Genomic DNA, 18002 nt, shown 5'->3' on the forward strand with positions numbered 1-18002 from the left:
ACATTTCTTTCAGGCTCCTAAGAAGGAGCTGCAGAACGGAGTGATCCGAGGCTACCAGATCGGCTACAGAGAGAATGGTCCGGGCAGCAACGGCCAGTACAGTATAGTGGAGATGAAAGCTACAGGCGACAGTGAAGTGTACACGTTGGACAATCTGAAGAAGTTCGCCCAGTACGGGGTTGTGGTCCAGGCCTTCAATAGAGCTGGGACCGGTCCATCCAGTACTGAGATCAATGCTACCACACTGGAAGACGGTATGAAAGCAAAGACAGAAGGATGGAGAAAATGTAGATGGCAAAGACACAGCTAAGATTGTGGGCTGCATGTGGGAAGATATAAGGGAGGGTGCAAAACTACAGAAATTAAAAGATCCATAAAGCATACATCTTTGTAATGCAGCAACAGGATGTCAGACACATAAATTAATGCAGCTAACATACATACGTAGACTAATACGCAGAAAAAATGGTAGAAATGGATTTGCAGCACATCCCCCATTCTTCTTTCTCCTTTAATTAGTACCCTCATTAGGCTGGTAGAGAGCGAGAGAGCAACAAGGAACCCCATTACTCTCTAAATGTCTGCCCACTCTTCCTCCCCTTTCTCTTCCTCTTCCTCCCATTGGTTTCCCTCTCATCCTCCTCACCCGAGCTCTGTCTTTTTTCATTCTACATTTTTTCTGACACCACTGATCCTCTTTAGACAGAAATATACTGATCCTTCCTGATAAGACACCATGATCATGGCAGCAGTAATAGTGATGTCCGGATATGTAGTCTGAAGCTGCTCCTACAAGTGCAATTACCTTTGAAGATCAAGAACATTGTCCTCTTTCAGATTTTATCCTCCATATCTCAGCTAACCCCACCCTCCTCATCTGCATTTTAACCCCTTAAGGTGTAGCTGTTCCACTATTTATGTTGCGCTGTGTCAGTGCTCTGCCTCCCTTGTACACCTCCTCTCCTCTCTCTAAAAGCTAGCACTGAACAAGGAGCTATTGAGAGCTAATTTGATTTGACTAATTCATTTCAGCAGATATTGCCTGTGTGTTGTTGGTGTGTAGTAGTCATTAATTATCACAGCTTCAACTGCAATGCTAGATATGTCATATGTTCTTACAAACAGCAATAACCAAGGACTTTGACAGGAAATCATTAAGAAAAACTCCCATGTTATTGAACCACGAAGCACTAACGCTTGCCCCCTGCTCTCCTCCAGTGCCCAGCGAGCCGCCGCAGAACGTGCGAGCCATCTCTGTGACGTCGGACGAGGCGGTGATTACATGGGCAGAGCCTCCACGGCTGACGCTGCACGGTGTGCTGAAAGGCTACCGGGTTGTGTTTTGGTCCCTCTTCCCTGACGGAGGTGGGTGCTGTGGGGGCCAGGCCCAGTGGCCAATGCAGAGTAATTATCACCTATCTCATTCTAAACGTCACCAAACCCCTACCTTCCACCCACCTACCTACTTACCTACCCCTCTGTCGGTGCTGTGAATCAGAATGTGTTAATGTGTGTCCGCACCTTTCTCATAAAGCACTTCCTCTTCCTGTTGGTTTTTGGATCCGTCCATGTTTGTTCTTGTTTCTTTGTGTCTTTGGTTCTTATCACCATCAGTATTGATGATTGATGAGTACAGGTGTTGAATGTGTTTGTGCTCCTGTGTTTTTGTAACCTTTTTTTGCAAAAAAAAGTGAATATTCTACTAATTTGCGTTAGAAAACGTGTTTTGTAGGAAATGACGAAAAGATTGTAACAAAAAAAGCATAATTTATATTTTTTTGGTTCTGTTTATGCTACTAAAAAACTAAGACAAGGTCAACAGCGTTGTTCCCATGTGGATATTATAGTCATCATCATCATAGTATCTGCAATGCCCACAATACTGCCAAAAATGCAGTTTTGGGTATCAGCAAGCTAGTAAATGCACAAACCCGATACCATAATATACTGAAAAATACGTTGATTTTTGGTAAAGAAGAACAGTGTACGGTAGAAATTGTAACGTATTTCGAGGCTAGCATATAATAATTTTAAGGCCAAAATTTAAATTTGAATTAAAAGATCGTAAATTAAATTTAAAAACAGTAAAAAATCAAGTTTTCTCCGTCAATCCTCGGTGGACACAAGACATTAACAAATGTTGCTGTTAACATTAGTTCAGCTTGTTCCAAAATGCTGAGCTTGTTTTTAGGATTGAATTCCTCCAGTGTATTTAGCTAGGCTATAAAGCAGTGCTCACAATTATTTCACTGCCAATCGTGGTTAGTAGTATGCAGCTGTTAACAATGCAATCTCGAAGATCTAAGTTTCGTTCTCTTTGGCGGTACCTTTGTTGATACCTTATGCCACACTTCCCAGATATCCACACAGTTGGCTCCCTTTGTCACGGTTGTAACTCTTGATTTTCCTCGAAATGTTTTAGTAGCCTTTTAAAGCTAACAAAGCCTGGGACGTAGCATAAAGCTCCTGGTCTCTCCTTTAAAGTTTCTCTATTACAAACCATCTATCCAAAACGCTACCTTGTAATTAAGAGAGTAATTGCATTTCCTCCAAAACATGTTACCTAAGCGAGTAAATGATATACAAGCGGATATTGTAGTAGACAGAGATTGTCTGTGTTTCCTGTCTACCATATAAGCAAAAGGACTCTGTAAAGAGATTTCCCCCCCTGTCCCTCCTCAGAGTGGGGAGAGATGCAGAACATCACCACCACACGAGAACAGGTGGAGCTGCGAGGCCTAGAGAAGTTCACTAACTACAGTGTTCAGGTGCTGGCCTACACACAGGCAGGAGACGGGGTCCGCAGCAACGTCCTGTACATCCAAACCCGCGAGGACCGTGAGTATACACAAACTCAAAGCAAAAGCATTTAACTGATGTATTCAAATGTTTGAGGAAAATCCAAAATCTTAAAATGTGCTTGTAAGGAATGAGGGAAAGTGGTAAGGAAGATGGAAGGAGATGAGAGGGGGACAAATAAAAAAAAGTGCTGGGCCTTATCTCAAACCCATGACAAAAGCTCATTTATGCTGGGAAGCTCCATTAGCAGTGCTAATGAGAATTAAGAGGCTTTGGGTCCACAGCTCAAGGCTGAGGGAGGGCTGGTGGGAGACACCACAAGGGGAGGGGTGCTCTCTTAGAGCTGTAGCATCATGGAGTCAGCCATCATCCCCAGCCCAGCATCCTTTCCACCATCCCTCTTGCCATAGGCAAAGGGATTAACTCCTCTTGGATTAGAGAGAATTAATTTTGTGCTTACACCATTGGAGGCGGGATTACAGCCGGATCCATGTCTCTTTATAGAGGAGGGGCCCGGGGGTTGAAGATGGGGAGATAGAGGTGATCACAGAGCCTTTTGTTGGCTGACAAAACAAACAAGGCATCCAAAAGAACACGTAATTGAAATGTCAAAGAGAAGACATTTTTATCTGATCCATTTAAAGCAGTCTGTGTATTTAGTTGAGTGTATTATCCCTTTACTGTGACACTCATCTGATTGGCACTGGAGTGCTAATATATTCATGTAGGTGGGGTTTCCTCATCGTGACACGGGCCGAGCTGACTGTGCAGCAGACTGTCTGTCTGTCTGGAGTCATGGGTAGAATTTGGGCACCAGATGGGACTTAGCACCCCCCTCCTCCTCCTCCTCCTCCCGCTAACACTCCTTCTTTGACACAGAGGTCCAGTTATGATAATGATGCCTCATCTTCCCCTCTCCTCCCAAACACCCCCACCACCATCATCTCTCCCCCAGGACCTGCACCTTTCATTCTCACCATTCTTCCATCCCCGCCTCCCTCTTTTAAAACCTCCCACACTACATCTTACCTTCTTGAGTTTATGTTGTTTTTATCCCTGATCATGTAAGGAGTCCGAGGGCTTCAGGGGGCTGAATGACTGGATCAGAGGGGCCTCACGTAAAAGAAAAAGAGGCATTTAGAGAACAGGGTCTTACACTGCGGTAGCTGCCTTCTATAGACCCCAGATGAGGCCCACTGTCAAGCTTGAGTTATATTTATGATGGGGATTGAATAGGCCTGACACCCTGAACCTCATACTGTAAGGCCAATGCGACAAAAGCATCATTGTTCATCTTTCACAGCATCTTGATGTGTTTTTTGTTAAGTCTGCATTCATTTTAAACCCGTCTTACGCCTTTACATGGTAATAAGAGCATTAAGTGGTGTCCAGTGTCAAGCTGAAGTGGCCAGCAGAGGATCAGACACTGCTGCCTAATCTGTTTGTGGGTTTGAGAGTTAAGAGAACGTTGGGTGTCACAGAGTCCGAACTGCTGACCAATGTCTGACTGAACATATGTCACCACTGTGCACCCAAAAGGGAGTTCTTCCAAGTCTTCCTAGAGCGGCTTAGTGCGGGATAAGACTAGCAATCTGCAAACAAGCCTGCTCACTTTAATGGGCATCCAACACCCGGCATGAGCGTGCACAAACACACACACACACACACTGGCTCACATTGCTTATGTTACTATGTGTTGTGTTTTTTTGTTCTATAGTTCCTGGTCCTCCAGCTGGCATCAAGGCGGTTCCCTCTTCCCCAAGCAGTGTGGTCGTGTCCTGGTTGCCCCCTCACAAACCAAACGGTGTTATCCGCAAGTACACCATCTACTGCTCCAGTCCAGGGTCTGGACAGCCGGTAAGGGCTTCCTCTGTGGGTGTGACTCATGAGGGGGGGCAAGTAGAAAATATTCCAGGTGATTTAGGGAAAAGGAATTTGTCGATGTGATAAAAATATTCCGATGGAAATAATTAATTTGTCACCACGATAATTAATTGAACCTGTACGTGTGTGTGTGTGTGTGTGTGTATTCACGCATGTCTCGCTTTCACTGCATTTGCACCATCGCTTTATTTCCTGCCCTCCCAGATGAACAGATGAGGTTGTCTTGGCAACGTGATGAGACGTAGATATGCAAATGAAGCAGAGAACAAGCTCACACATGCACACTGCCGCATAAGAAGCACACACACACACACACACACACAGACTGAGAGACACACACACAGGCAGACATCACATTTCAACATTTTCTATTTATACATGCATGTGCGGCATTTCAGTTGTGGTTAGATCATGTGCACACAAACACCAGCACACACAGTGAAACCTGACATCAGGCTAGAATCTCACTTTCTTATTATTCACAAATACTCCTCCCTCTCTGTGCATGAGTGCCATGTAAATGAGCACGGGCAGGGAGGAGAGAGGGAGGAAGGGAAGGGAGGGGGAAAGGAGGCTGAGAGATGGAGAAAGAGAAGCACCATTAGAGGTAGAGAGAGACTGAGGGGAAATGAGGGGAAAAGAGAGGGATGAGGGGGTAGAGGAAGAGGGAGAGAGTGTGAGAGACAGGCAGGGAAGAAGGGAGGAGCAGAGGAGGGTATCAGTCACATCGAGATGAGAGTGCTTTTGTCCGTCTTTTCATTATCTCCCTGTATCACTCCCTGGATCACCACAACACACCGCCGCTATGCTGGAGGAATTTTTGAACGCACCCCCTACAAACACACACACATACACACACACACACCAAACACATCCTCCCTCCTCCCTCCCTCCATCCATCCATCCTCTCCTCTTCGCCGAGCGAGACAGAGAGGGATAGAGGGATAGAGGGAACAGGCAAATGGTGAAGGAACTGGAGATGAACACTGAGAGATGAACAGATTAAAGAGAGCGAACAGAGGATCGACTTGAGAGATAAAACTGTTTTTGTGTGTGCGTCGCCATGTGTGTGTCTGCAGGTGTATGTGTGAATTTCCTCTGAAAGATGTGTTGGTAGGAAAAATATACACAGGAAAACATCATTTAATCCAGCAGAGGCCTAAAATTTGATTATTGAACTAGTGGATAAATAGTCTTGTTCAAAAACGATAAAAGGGGAAATACACACACTCAATTTTGAGGCAATTGTTGTCAATTTTTGCCCATCATTGTTCAAGCCATGACAGTCAATATTTAACGGATCGATTGTATTTAATGCTTCAAGATGAGCTGAGAAAGGCCTTTTATATCAACATGTCCCTTTCTCAAGAAGCAAGCAAATACAGGCAGGAGAAACAATGTAGAACACATCTGCATATTTACACGCAGATAAAGCAATAGGGCTAGAAAGGAATGCATACTGTACAGAGGTACAGAGAACATGTTTAAGGTCTATGAAAATTCATTGACCTTAATGAGTATAAAAAAACAATGTACAATGGGCAAAAAAAAATTGAATGAAAAGCCTTTGGCAACATGCAGTATATAGAAATACAAAGAGTACCTGAAAACAGTAATGGACAGTAATTGAACATGCAGCCTGTTTTAATCTCTATTTTCTCCACATGTAAATTTAAACACCTGCACCACAGACTAGATGTAGAAGTCAGATCATTGCTGACTTATTTCAATGAAGGCAGCCAAATTGTAAATTCATGAAATTGAGTGCGTGCATGTGTGTGAGCCTCTCCCTTTTTGTAACTGATGTCTATGTGGGAGCCAGCGGCCTTCAAAGTTCTTCAATCTTTCCTGACAGTTACTTGTCTCTAAAGTATTTCCAAAAAAATAAAACTGCTTCATGAACAAGTCTCATGATGTAGCCTCAGCCTTTTCACAGAAGACATTTCAACATGTCACAGTGTAAAAAGCACAGGTGAAAATGAAGTTTCAGGATGGTACACACACTGTCCTGTCTTAGAGGGCCACTTGAATTAAACAGAGCCGTTGTTAGTGCTTTTAGTAACACCTGTGCTTCTCCCACTACGACAAGTTAAACGAAGTCTGTTTCACTTGTTTTTCCCAAAAAAGTAAGCCCTTATATGAGCCAGAGAATTGTCTTTCAACACACACAGAAGATGCATAATCTGTAATGGTTCTTTAGTGTAGTAGACACTGCCTGTTACCAACCCTGTCATGTCACTGCATCATCACATTTTGCTAACATGACATTGCTTGCCCTCTGTCCCAGGCGCCCAGCGAGTATGAAGCCAACCCAGAGATGTTGTTCTACCGTATCACGCACCTTTCCCGTGGAAAACAATACCACATTTGGGCCGCAGCTGTCACAACTGCCGGCCGAGGCAACATCAGCTCAAAGGTCATAGTGGAGCCTGCTGGAAAAGGTGGGTCCTCCAGGCGAGCCTGTAGTGCAGGAGAAGGGTGGAGGGTAACTGTAAAGGTTACGAGGCAGAGCGCTGTTAAGATGACTATGATACAGCGACATGATCTCCTGCGCATGGATCACTTTCATCACTCTCTCCTGCTCGCTCTGTCTGCTTTCTCGGTTATTGATTGACAGCCGTTGTATTGATTGAGTGGCGGCTGTGTTGCGAGAAACGCTGTTGTTAATTATGTGGTGATGAACAGGGCCTATCCAGTAAAATGACCCTTGGGGAGAGAGGTAGCGGGTGAAAATCAATAGGGGGGAGGATCTATGGAGAAAAGATAGACTGATCTAAGACGTTCAGAGGAGGGGCTACGCTTAAACACCATGCTCCTGCTTTTTATTTCCTCAGCAGTGAGTAAAGGCCTTTCCCCTTAGGCAAACTCACTTAGAAAACAGCAGAGACAGGCAGACAGACATGAGGAAAGAGATACTGAAGCAGTTTTTTGTCTTAGAGTATCCATCATCATCTGTGTGTGAGAGTATGTGTCAAAGATTACATTTTATCCTTTTTGATGTGATTCTGCAGTCCCGGCTAAAATCCTGTCCTTTGGGGGCACGGTGACCACACCCTGGATGAAGGAAGTGCGTCTGCCCTGCAGCTCAGTAGGAGAACCCGCCCCCACAATCAAATGGACCAAAGACAGGTCAGAGCTCATCATATACCACTTATATTTCAGCGTCATGACTCACTAAGACAGATTTTGCTGCTTGTGAGGGCAAATATAACTCAGCCTTCTCTGGATTAACATCTATGACCCGTCTATGCTTTGTCAGTGAGGACTCAGCCATCCCAGTGACTGCCGACAGCCAGCGGCAGATCCTGTCCAACGGAACGCTGGTGCTCCGTTCAGTCAAAGCAGAGGATTCTGGGTACTACACCTGTACGGCCACTAACACACTGGGTTTTGACACCATCATTGTCAATCTGGTAGTGCAAGGTAAGAAGAAATAGAGGGCATCTTTGAGAGGAGCTTGACAACAGAGGATGCGTTTGCTTTGTAATGTTTCTGCAATGTTGTGAGTCACTGTCTCTCTTGCTCTCTCTCCGTCCACGTTTACATCCAGTTCCTCCCGATCAGCCTCGTCTGACTGTCTCCACTACGTCCACCTCCTCCATCACCCTGGCTTGGATCCCCGGGGACAATGGGGGAAGCTCCATCAGAGGTATGCTTCTGACATGACTCGTGTGACCAGAACACCTGCCCACATTTCAGCTGAAAACTATACTTGACCTTGAGCTGATTTGGTGACAGATTTTTTTGAGTATTCACCCTTTTGCCATCAGTTGTACTAATTCTGCAGATTACAAACATTGTTTCTGGGTAAGAAATCGGCACTAGAGCTGATTGTGGTCGTTTGTCGCCCCCTGGTGTCCAGATGTAGCAGCAGTCTCCACAGTCTGTAAATGTAGTTGCTTTAAATGGCTTGTGTTTAACACAAAGCTGTTGTTGCTGTGTGTTTGTGCAGGATTTGTGCTGCAGTATTCAGTGGACAACACGGAGGAATGGAGGGACGTGTTCATCAGCTCCAGCGAACGCTCCTTCAGGTTGGACAATCTGCGCTGTGGAACCTGGTACAAGGTCAAGTTGGCCGCCAAGAACAGCGTGGGCTCAGGGCGTATCAGTGAGATCATTGAGGCCAAGACACATGGAAGAGGTGAGCCGTGGAAGCAAACGTATATTATTATATACATGAGTAAAAAGGAATTTAACTGACTATAACTCTGGGGCCTCAAAGGATAACAAAATAGTACTTGCTAATTTCTCATTCTTGGTTTTTCGGGTATAAATTTAGTCTAAGTTTGTTAAATCACTAAAACTATAGGTCTAGACATTCTATTTGCTTTTTTGCCACATTTTCTTTCTAACCTCCTGTTTCTCTTTGTCGTTGCTACAGAACCAGTGTTCAATAAGGACCAGCCGCTGCTTACCCACATAAACTCCACCCATGCAGGCCTCAACCTGCAGGGCTGGACCAGCGGCGGCTGCCCCATCACGGACCTGATGCTGGACTTCAGGCCCAAAGGCACCTGGGCTTGGCAGAGCCTCAAAGCCAACTCCACCACACAGCTCTTCCTCAGTGAGCTGCGTGAGGCCACCTGGTACGAGCTCAAAATGAAGGCCTGCAATAGCGCCGGGTGTGGCAACCAGAGCTCCCAGTTTGCGACCACAGACTACGATGGAAGTAAGTGTCTCCTAAACCTTTTACCTCTAAATGTCTTTCACTTAATTTCAGTTTTAAGCATTAATTTCCTTCCTTCTTCTTTCCACAGGTACAATCCCGCCCATTAAATCAGCTCGTGGAGAAGGGGATGATGTGAAAAAGCTCTTCTCCATCGGCTCTCCAGTTATCCTGGTTACTCTGGGGGTTGCTTTGCTCTTCATTATCCGCAAGAAACGCAAAGAGAAGAGGCTTAAACGACTTAGAGGTGAGGGAAAGGAAAGAGAGTTCAGAGAGAGAAGTCTGTGTTATTGTGTGTAATGGATAAATGTTACATTACGTGTCAAGTTGAAACGATTATCTTCACAGCCAACTGTAATCTAATTAAGATATTGTCTTCTTATAGATGCTAAGAGCCTCGCTGAGATGCTTATCAGGTAAGAGCCAGCTTTGATGAGCATAGTTTTTACTCTGTAGAAGTACATTTTAACACCTCATACATGTTTGGAAAACCTTTTAGGGGCTCTAGTATGACTATTGTGTGTCATTTCTTTCTGCATGTAGCAAGAACAATCGCAGTATAGACACTCCAGTGAAGGGCCCTCCTCAAGGACCAAGGCTCCACATCGACATACCGCGTGTTCAGCTGCTCATTGAGGACAAGGAAGGCATCAAACAGATAGGCATGTGGCTCTCCTTAACAGCAACATCATTTATCTAGTGGCCAATATTAAATAATTTACAGTTTTTTGTATAACTGTTGTATTTCCTGCAACAGGGGAGGACAAAGCAGCAGTGCCAGTGACAGACACTGAGTTCAGTCAATCAGTGAATCCGCAGAACTTCTGTACAGGCGTGTCTCTGCACCATCAAGCCCTGATCCAGAATTCAGGGCCTTTGATTGACATGTCAGACATCCGCCCAGGCACAAGTGAGTTTGTTTTCATTTTCAAGTTGAGCCTTTTGCACCGAATTTTACAGCTCTTAAAGGCTGAGCAGGTGAAAGCTGCACTTATTCAATCCACTTACAAGCCCTTGAATAACGACGAAGATGAGACTAGAGTATCTAGTCTTCTTGACAATCAATAAATGGATACACAGTCTTTGTGCAACCAAGCCGTTCTCTGATCACTGTGACCTCTCTTAGATCCAGTGTCCAGGAAGAGTATAAAATCAGCACACAGTTCCAGGAACAGATACTCCAGTCAGTGGACGCTGAGCCGGCCGAGTCAGAGCCAGTCGACGGCCTCGGCACGCACTTTGACCTCAGACTGGCGAACAATGGGCTCTCATGGCATCACCGCCACCGAGAGTGACAGCTACAGCGCCAGCCTCTCGCAAGACACAGGTGAGTCATTCTCAGCCACTGACTTATGTGCTACTCTGGATTTTTGTCTCATTTCTATTTTTACATGAAGAATCAGTTCTTTTCAAGGCTAAAGTAAGGCAACCAACGATGGAGAGCTAATCTAATTATTTATTGTCTGTTATCAGATAAGGGTCGGAACAGCATGGTGTCAACAGAGAGTGCCTCCTCCACCTATGAGGAGCTGGCGAGGGCCTATGAGCACGCCAAGTTGGAGGAGCACCTGCAGCATGCCAAGTTCACCATTACAGAGTGTTTCATCTCGGACAGCTCGTCCGACCAAATGACCACAGGCACCAATGACCCGGCAGACAGCATGACCTCACTGAGCACGCCGTCTGAACCAGGCATCTGCCGCTTCACTGCCTCACCACCCAAACCCCAGGACTATGACCGCGGTAAAAATGTGGCTGTGCCCATTCCCCACCGTGCAAACAAAAGTAAGTATGAGGGTATGTGAGCCACGCAGAGACAATTCTTTCTACAATAATTCGGCAGATAATCGGTAACTCACATTTAAGACAGGGGAATGTTACGAAATCGAATCAAAGACCACTTTATAGCACTCGATTAACTGCAGCCAAAAGGCCAGAATAAAGCCTTACAAGGAAACAAGGCATTGTTTAGCTGATATTCTTAAACATTCAGAAATTTCCCAACATGGGAAATTTTATGTCATTTGAATTCGAATCAAAATAACCTGTCTCGTCCTGACTCCTCTATTACCTCTCCTAGGTGAGTTCTGCAACCTTCCCCTCTACATGAAGACAGACCCATTCTTCCGCAAGCAAGGGGAGCTGCATGACCCATGCCCAGCCGTGCCACCGCGAGAAGCCTCGATCCGCAGCCTGACGCAGCGGGCGTACCACACCCAGGGCCGTCACAAGACTCTAGACCCTGCCAAGCAGCAGGCCCTGACGCTGGGCCACTCTGGGCTGGGCAGCTTGGGTGCGAGCTCGGGCACTGCCACCTTGCCCCAAAGGACTCTCACCATGCCCAGCTCCAACACTGCAGCAACAGCTTCCACTTCCAGCACGAGCAGCAACCCCAACAGCAGCAACAAGGTGGGGGGCTCCAGAGACTCACTGCTCGAGAGCAGCTCCTCTGCACTGGGGAGACTGCAGAAACAGAGTGCTGGGGCCTACTCTAAATCATACACGCTGGTGTAGTCCGCCCTCTTACACAGACTTGCATTGCTGTCCCTGCTCCTCTGCCGGCCCCACTCTGTTACTCTTCAGCCTGGGCCAGAAGGGGAACACAAACATCTTTCTTAAAACCCAACTAATGGTGAACTGCCCAGCGTTCTGTCTAATTTTCCTCGGGATAGGTGTTTTCCCAGACAGAGACCCAGCTAACCCTACTTTTCATGTTCACCTGGGACTCTATAAAAGATTTACTAACTCCCACTAACAGTTCCAGCCGGCTGGTGCTCAGTTCCGCTCAGTTCTTACGGGAGTTGCACAGCAAAAAACCAGGAAGTGATTCTGTGGTCATTTGGAAATATTGACTATAACTGAGGAGCTAATAGCTCTGTGTTTATGATGATGAAGACTACGATAGCCAGTATGAAGCTGTGTGGCCATCCCGTCTCTCATACGCACACGCATACTGTCCTCCATAGTTTGAGTATTATTGTCAATTTGCAGGACTTCCACTTAAGTTCCCCTAATCTTACTGTATCTTTCACCCTCTTTGTGTCTCTTAAAGTCCCAAATAGCGATTGGCAGAATTTTCTCTAAATGGTGATTCCAAAAGAAATGATTCAGGTTCACTTATGTCCAAGAATGATTAAAAAAAAAACTATCGCATTAACTTTCTCCACACATCTCTCTCTCCAGCTGAACAGTGTCTAACTTTTTAAACAATCATGACAACCCAAATGAACCAGCTATAATTTCTCACATCACAAATAGAGAATATTTGGTATTATAAAGAATTTACATATATATTTCTATGTAGGTATATTATTGACATTTAAGTAAAATTATGACAAAGTATAAATTGTATGTACTACAATAGTGTAGTAGTATATACAGCAATTTAATGTCAAATTTAAGAATGAGACAATCGCTCAATCATGAAATTTAATAAAAGAGAAATTTAAAAAAGGTTGGACTAAGGAAAGAAAAAGTTTAGTATATATACGGGATGTTCTGTATGTTTCTGTATGTAGACCGACTCAGAGAAGAGCGTTTCCCTCCTGTATGAACAGAGAGCAGCCCTTTCCACGCCCCATGCTGAGATAGGAAAAGGGAGCTAGGCTAGTTAGTTTTAGGTTCAGTTCCTGAAAAGGCAAACACACTTTGCTGAATGTGTTTGGTGGAAACAATCATTCACCATATTCACACAGCGGCAATTTTCCTCGCACGCCAAGAGTGGATAGCAAAATGCTGTTTTAATGTATTGTATAGCTGTGTCCCTTGTTCTAGCCAACAGGAGAGATGGCACCTTTAGACAACAGCTAACAGTAGCATTTAATCACACAGGCTGAATAAAATCCTAGCCAATGGCTTGCTTTTGTGACTTAGCTGTCAGTAAATATGATCAAATATGTTGTTTTTACTTGAAATTGCCCATTTCATTCTGGTTTTTAACTATCCATTGTCTTAATTAATTTTGCAGATCAATTAAGAAGCATTTAAACAATAGCAGCATTTTAGCTTTCTCTCCTCAGTGTGATGTCAGAGGAAAATGGCCAAATCAGCACCGCAATGATCCACAAATAAGTTTTATGTAGCCTATATGTACAGACTTCAGTTGAGGATCAGATTAAAGGCTTCTGTTACAGATACAATAGCACATCCTACCAACCTCTCAGCCAGCCTTAGCGTCACTCAGCCGATCTTCGCTCTTCAAGAAAAGGATAATTATTAGGAATCCCAGTCATGATGTGAATGAAGTTAAATAATATAATATTGAGCGGTGTTATATGTCAGGGAGTTCAGTTTTGAAAATTATATAATGTTAACTCAATTGATATCTTTGTTATTGCCCTGTCTGAAGTACTGTATATGTCCCACTTTCTTTGTCTCCATACCCCTCCATTTTGCGCTAATGTACATTCACACAAGAACCTACTGGAATGTCTTTGAAGCATCTTCATGAAAGTGTTTGTGGTTTATATTTATTTATCCATTTGCTTTCTTTGTTTGTTTATTTGTTGAAGGGAGGGTGTTTCTGTTGGTCTGCTGATTTTGATTAATAATGTTCATCTTAAATTGTTTGGGTTTTTGTCAAAATTTTGGTTCCAGGGGCCAAACGGTACTAAAGTATTTGGCCTGCCGCTAAAACCAGTACAGCCAAGTGAAATCAGGGACTCGTAGCTCTTTTGGTCACACAAACTACTGTTGTGTAAATATCGGACTGGAGTCGGTCTGTCAACCTGAAGCATTCAGACTCCCATCCTTTTCCCCGTTCAGATAAATTAAATTAAAAATTCACCACCCTAAACATACTAGACCCATCATCTCTACCTTTGTCAGTGTTGTTTATAGATTAAGTCTTGTACATAAACACGGTTTTGTATGAAGAGCTATTTTCGTCAGAATAAATCAGGGGACACATCAGGGTTGAATGCCCCAATTTCAAAATTGAAATAGTATCAAAAATAAAATATTTTACTTCTGAAATGGGCAAAAAAACATTTTTCTTTCCCTTTATGTTTTTGATACTAATTTGTTGAATTTTTATTCTTTTTTTTTAAGGGTCTTTTGATGTTGTCATTTGTCCTATTTACTTTTTTATTATCATTATTTTGTATTTTGTTCATCCTCAAAAAGTCATTGCATGCTTGCTAAAAGGGAAAAATTGAAGGAAAAAATGTATGAAAATCAAAAACAAACAAAAAAAATGTTGAGGGTATCCCAAACATTTGTTTGAGTTGCTTGTTATAGCAATTGCTTGTGTTCAAAAGTACATTTTCTATGAAAAGAAAGCAAAAACTAAAAAGATCATTCTAACACCTTGTGCAATAAAGCTATCTTTCATACGTCACGGCTTCTGTTATTCTCAACAGGTCTGTTTGCATGTCAAGTTTGGGCTGAATTTCATTCTGAATTTTAGCTCCTGATCAGTTAAGGCTGGGAGATTTAAGAAGAACTGGTCAGACCAACTGACTGCTGTAGTCACATGAGGATAAAATTCAAAATTCTGTCAAAAATTCTGTTGTGAGGAAACAAAATCTGAAATGTAATACACAACATCTACCATGACCTAAAAAAATTTCATGAGGATTGGACTTAGCGAGAATTCACTATAGCAGTTTACAGTACAGTCTACAGTAAAAACATATTGACGCACAGTGGGCTAAATTTTGATATGAACATTTTTTTTAAAACGAGATTCAATGAAGCAGCGTGTTTAACTGAATGCATGTTACTTAAGGTACAGTGCAAACACAGTAAATTATGTGCATTGCATTTTAACAAAACAAATAGCCTACATACAAAAGGTATAGGCTACAACATCACAAACAATCACAGTCCAAATCAAAAATCTCCACAGGAAGCATCTGTGGATTTACAAAATACTTCAGCTGTGAGCAGAAATGTCTGTAATGCTGGCTAGAGTTGGACAAAGTTCTAGTTAAACAGATGAACCCCACATTACTTTGGAAAAAGCACTTTGCAACTCTTATTAGCTAGCAGCTGCTTACTTTATTTAGCTAACATTAGCCCGAGGCACACAGATCATAACAGAAACATCTCAATTTCAGCTCAGGCTTAAACTTACAATATTAATGCAGCTGGTCCTCTTCTTCCTCATCCTCCTCAACGTTTAGCAGCTCGATGTCCCCACAGCACGTAAGTGTTCTTACTGCAGGAATTAGCAGACTGTGAATCCCCACAACAAATATCATCAACTCTCCCTCGTTTTTTTGTGATAACAAAAAGAAAGGCGGCCATAAAAATCTAACTAACTTTACCTCACTTAACACACGCATAAAGATATTGTATTTTACCGAATCGTTTTGACACCTGTAAAGACTCCTGGACTAAATACGGCTAAGTTGTGTTAAATGGTCCCTTATAAACATTTAACTTTCAAAGAAACGAACCAACCAATCAAATCGCAAAGAAGCAAAGTTCAACGGTCATCAACCGTCGCGATACCGGAAGTCATTACTAATACATAATATTTCCTAAAAAGATTAAAAGATTATCCTTTAGTTTATATAAAGAGAGAATTTCAGTTGCCTTTGAATAGACTTTGTTGTTAAGACGAAGAGGTTCAGTGGTAGGAGCTGTCACAAATGGTGATGACAGTTTCCTTTTACCAATTTATTGGCAAGTTATAACTGTGGGTGAGTGTGTAATCTGCAGGGAACATACAGTATAGTTTACTTGACCACAACCGCCATTAATAACAATACTGAACAGCATATAACCCACATAGGACAGCAAATTAAATGCCAAAATTGAATCTTAATTGGCATCGAATCATAGATATGGGTGAGAAGGAATTAGTCAGATGTGCTATTCCTTTGTGTGAAAATATGCATAAAATATGTCTGGACTGAACAGCACAGCATGTGTGAACATACAGTCTAGTGAGTTTAAGTAAAGGACATAGAAGGTAGGCAGATAATGTGTTACACTGTGTTGGAGAGGCCGAGGATGCACTGTAGTTGCAGCCTATCATACTTCGCACACCATATGTGATGTAAACTGTCTTTGTTTTTGGCCCTGTGAAAAAAAACCCAACAAACCAAGAGTTGAGTCTGCAACCTGAAATTCATAATTCTTTATCTATTGATACATGATAATCTACATACAAATGGGCCCTCCTCCTTTAAGCTCTACAACTGTGCAGCCACAAGATGGCGTCATAGCATCATAATGTCCAACCCTTACACACAGGTTAACAGATACTGTGAGGAAAGTACTCTACCAAAAGGGAGCAGTCACTCATGACGGATATGCTGTGAATAATTAATGTTTTTCAGACTCACCTGCACCAGTGCCTAAATACTACAGCTTCCAGTTACTACAGCAGAGGCACGTAGTATGTGTTGTCTATTCAAGTTATTATAACTTTATGCAGCACCTTTGAAAACATGAGTTTACAAAGTGCTTTTATTGGGAGCTGAATAAAAAGTGTCCTATACATTACCATTGGACTTGGTTTGAAATTTAAAAAGTTTTAGTAAGGAAAATAATTAAAACCACTCTCCATTATTCCACAGTGAATGTAATCTAATATTTGTCAGATAAATGAATTGTGAAATTGTATGTTTGATATTTATTCCCTGGGATCCTCGGTTGTGACAACGTTATTGTGTTTTTTTCTGGCTTTGTAAATTAGAATCAAAAGAGATTTTTAACAGTGATGTCCCTATCTCATTTCAAAGCCAAGATTCTCAAATTGTGACATCAATGGACTGAAGAAAAACGCTCAATAAAAGACACAAGCACATGAAAGCTCAGGATAATTTTACAAGATTTAATTTATTAACTATTATACAGTTCACATAAGGCCTTCATCTTCAAACACTAGTCTCAGTCAGACAAATTCCATGGTTTGCTCTTGGTGCACAGTACATAAACTTTTCACGTTTCAGCTATTTCACTTTAGTAATTGTTTTGTTTTTTCGTACTAATTTCATGTTTTAAAACAGGAAGAGGCTTTCATCCTTCTCCCTTGGTGTGTTTTTTTTAAATCATGCACTAAACTTAAGTGGCCTTGAACCATTCACAAAAATTGTAAAAATGGACTTTCAATCATTGAAATACACACTAGAAATGTTTTCTACCATTGACTAAAGGGTGGTGTTCCCCAACATACAAATAAACAACCATTATAGAGTAGTATGCACTCACTTTTTGCTCATTGAACAGCAGATTTGCCAAAGTTGCGTCAGAAGTCAAATGAAGCAGTAAGATTATATTCTCCCAGGAATCGTGTTATAGTGGGACAGTTGCTTGGTTGGGTCTGTGCCAGTCTTTATGTTACAGCTCTGAGCAGGTTGAGAAGAGCCCTCAGTTTAGTCTGATGAACACATAAAATGACTGACTACCAACAGCTTTGCAATTCCAAAAGTACCTGTAAGTGATGATCCCAAATACTACTACAACCAACGATCAAACTAGTCCGGTCATTGTTGCACCCAAGAATCGTAACAGAGCCACAATCATCCAGAACATGTAGGTCTGGTGCTCAGGTTTTACTTCTCCCCATTGAAAAGACAGTGCTTCCTCTCATAGGTTTAATGGTTAAAATGATCAGGTCTTCATTAGCAGTGCTACCACTGAAAATGTGCTGCTTGTTTTCCATGAAAAGGGAGGACAATAAGCCAGCACACAACTAATT

General features: G+C 42.7%; 1 protein-coding gene across 2 annotated transcripts in view; it reads left to right on the forward strand.

Annotated features, from left to right (window-relative positions):
- The window catches only part of LOC138597130 (cell adhesion molecule DSCAML1-like), a 48658-nt gene extending 36795 nt beyond the window's left edge, over positions 1–11863 (forward strand). The window contains exons 17-33 of one of the 2 annotated variants that reach the window (XM_069668690.1): positions 14–254; positions 1219–1404; positions 2683–2838; positions 4517–4656; positions 6971–7124; positions 7695–7812; positions 7943–8106; positions 8234–8332; positions 8636–8824; positions 9065–9352; positions 9441–9596; positions 9735–9765; positions 9893–10011; positions 10107–10259; positions 10476–10676; positions 10823–11134; positions 11430–11863. In XM_069668690.1, coding sequence (XP_069524791.1) covers positions 14–254; positions 1219–1404; positions 2683–2838; positions 4517–4656; positions 6971–7124; positions 7695–7812; positions 7943–8106; positions 8234–8332; positions 8636–8824; positions 9065–9352; positions 9441–9596; positions 9735–9765; positions 9893–10011; positions 10107–10259; positions 10476–10676; positions 10823–11134; positions 11430–11863 — 3141 coding nt within the window. The remainder of the gene's footprint in view (positions 1–13; positions 255–1218; positions 1405–2682; positions 2839–4516; positions 4657–6970; positions 7125–7694; positions 7813–7942; positions 8107–8233; positions 8333–8635; positions 8825–9064; positions 9353–9440; positions 9597–9734; positions 9766–9892; positions 10012–10106; positions 10260–10475; positions 10677–10822; positions 11135–11429) is intronic. The other variant, XM_069668683.1, reaches the window with a different exon arrangement.
- Positions 11864–18002: the final 6139 nt, after the last annotated feature.

Source organism: Semicossyphus pulcher, unplaced genomic scaffold, assembly GCF_022749685.1.
Source record: "Semicossyphus pulcher isolate SPU_LCO1_2020_fin unplaced genomic scaffold, fSemPul1.0.p SCAF_10, whole genome shotgun sequence".
In the NCBI taxonomy this organism is placed as follows: domain Eukaryota; kingdom Metazoa; phylum Chordata; class Actinopteri; order Labriformes; family Labridae; genus Semicossyphus; species Semicossyphus pulcher.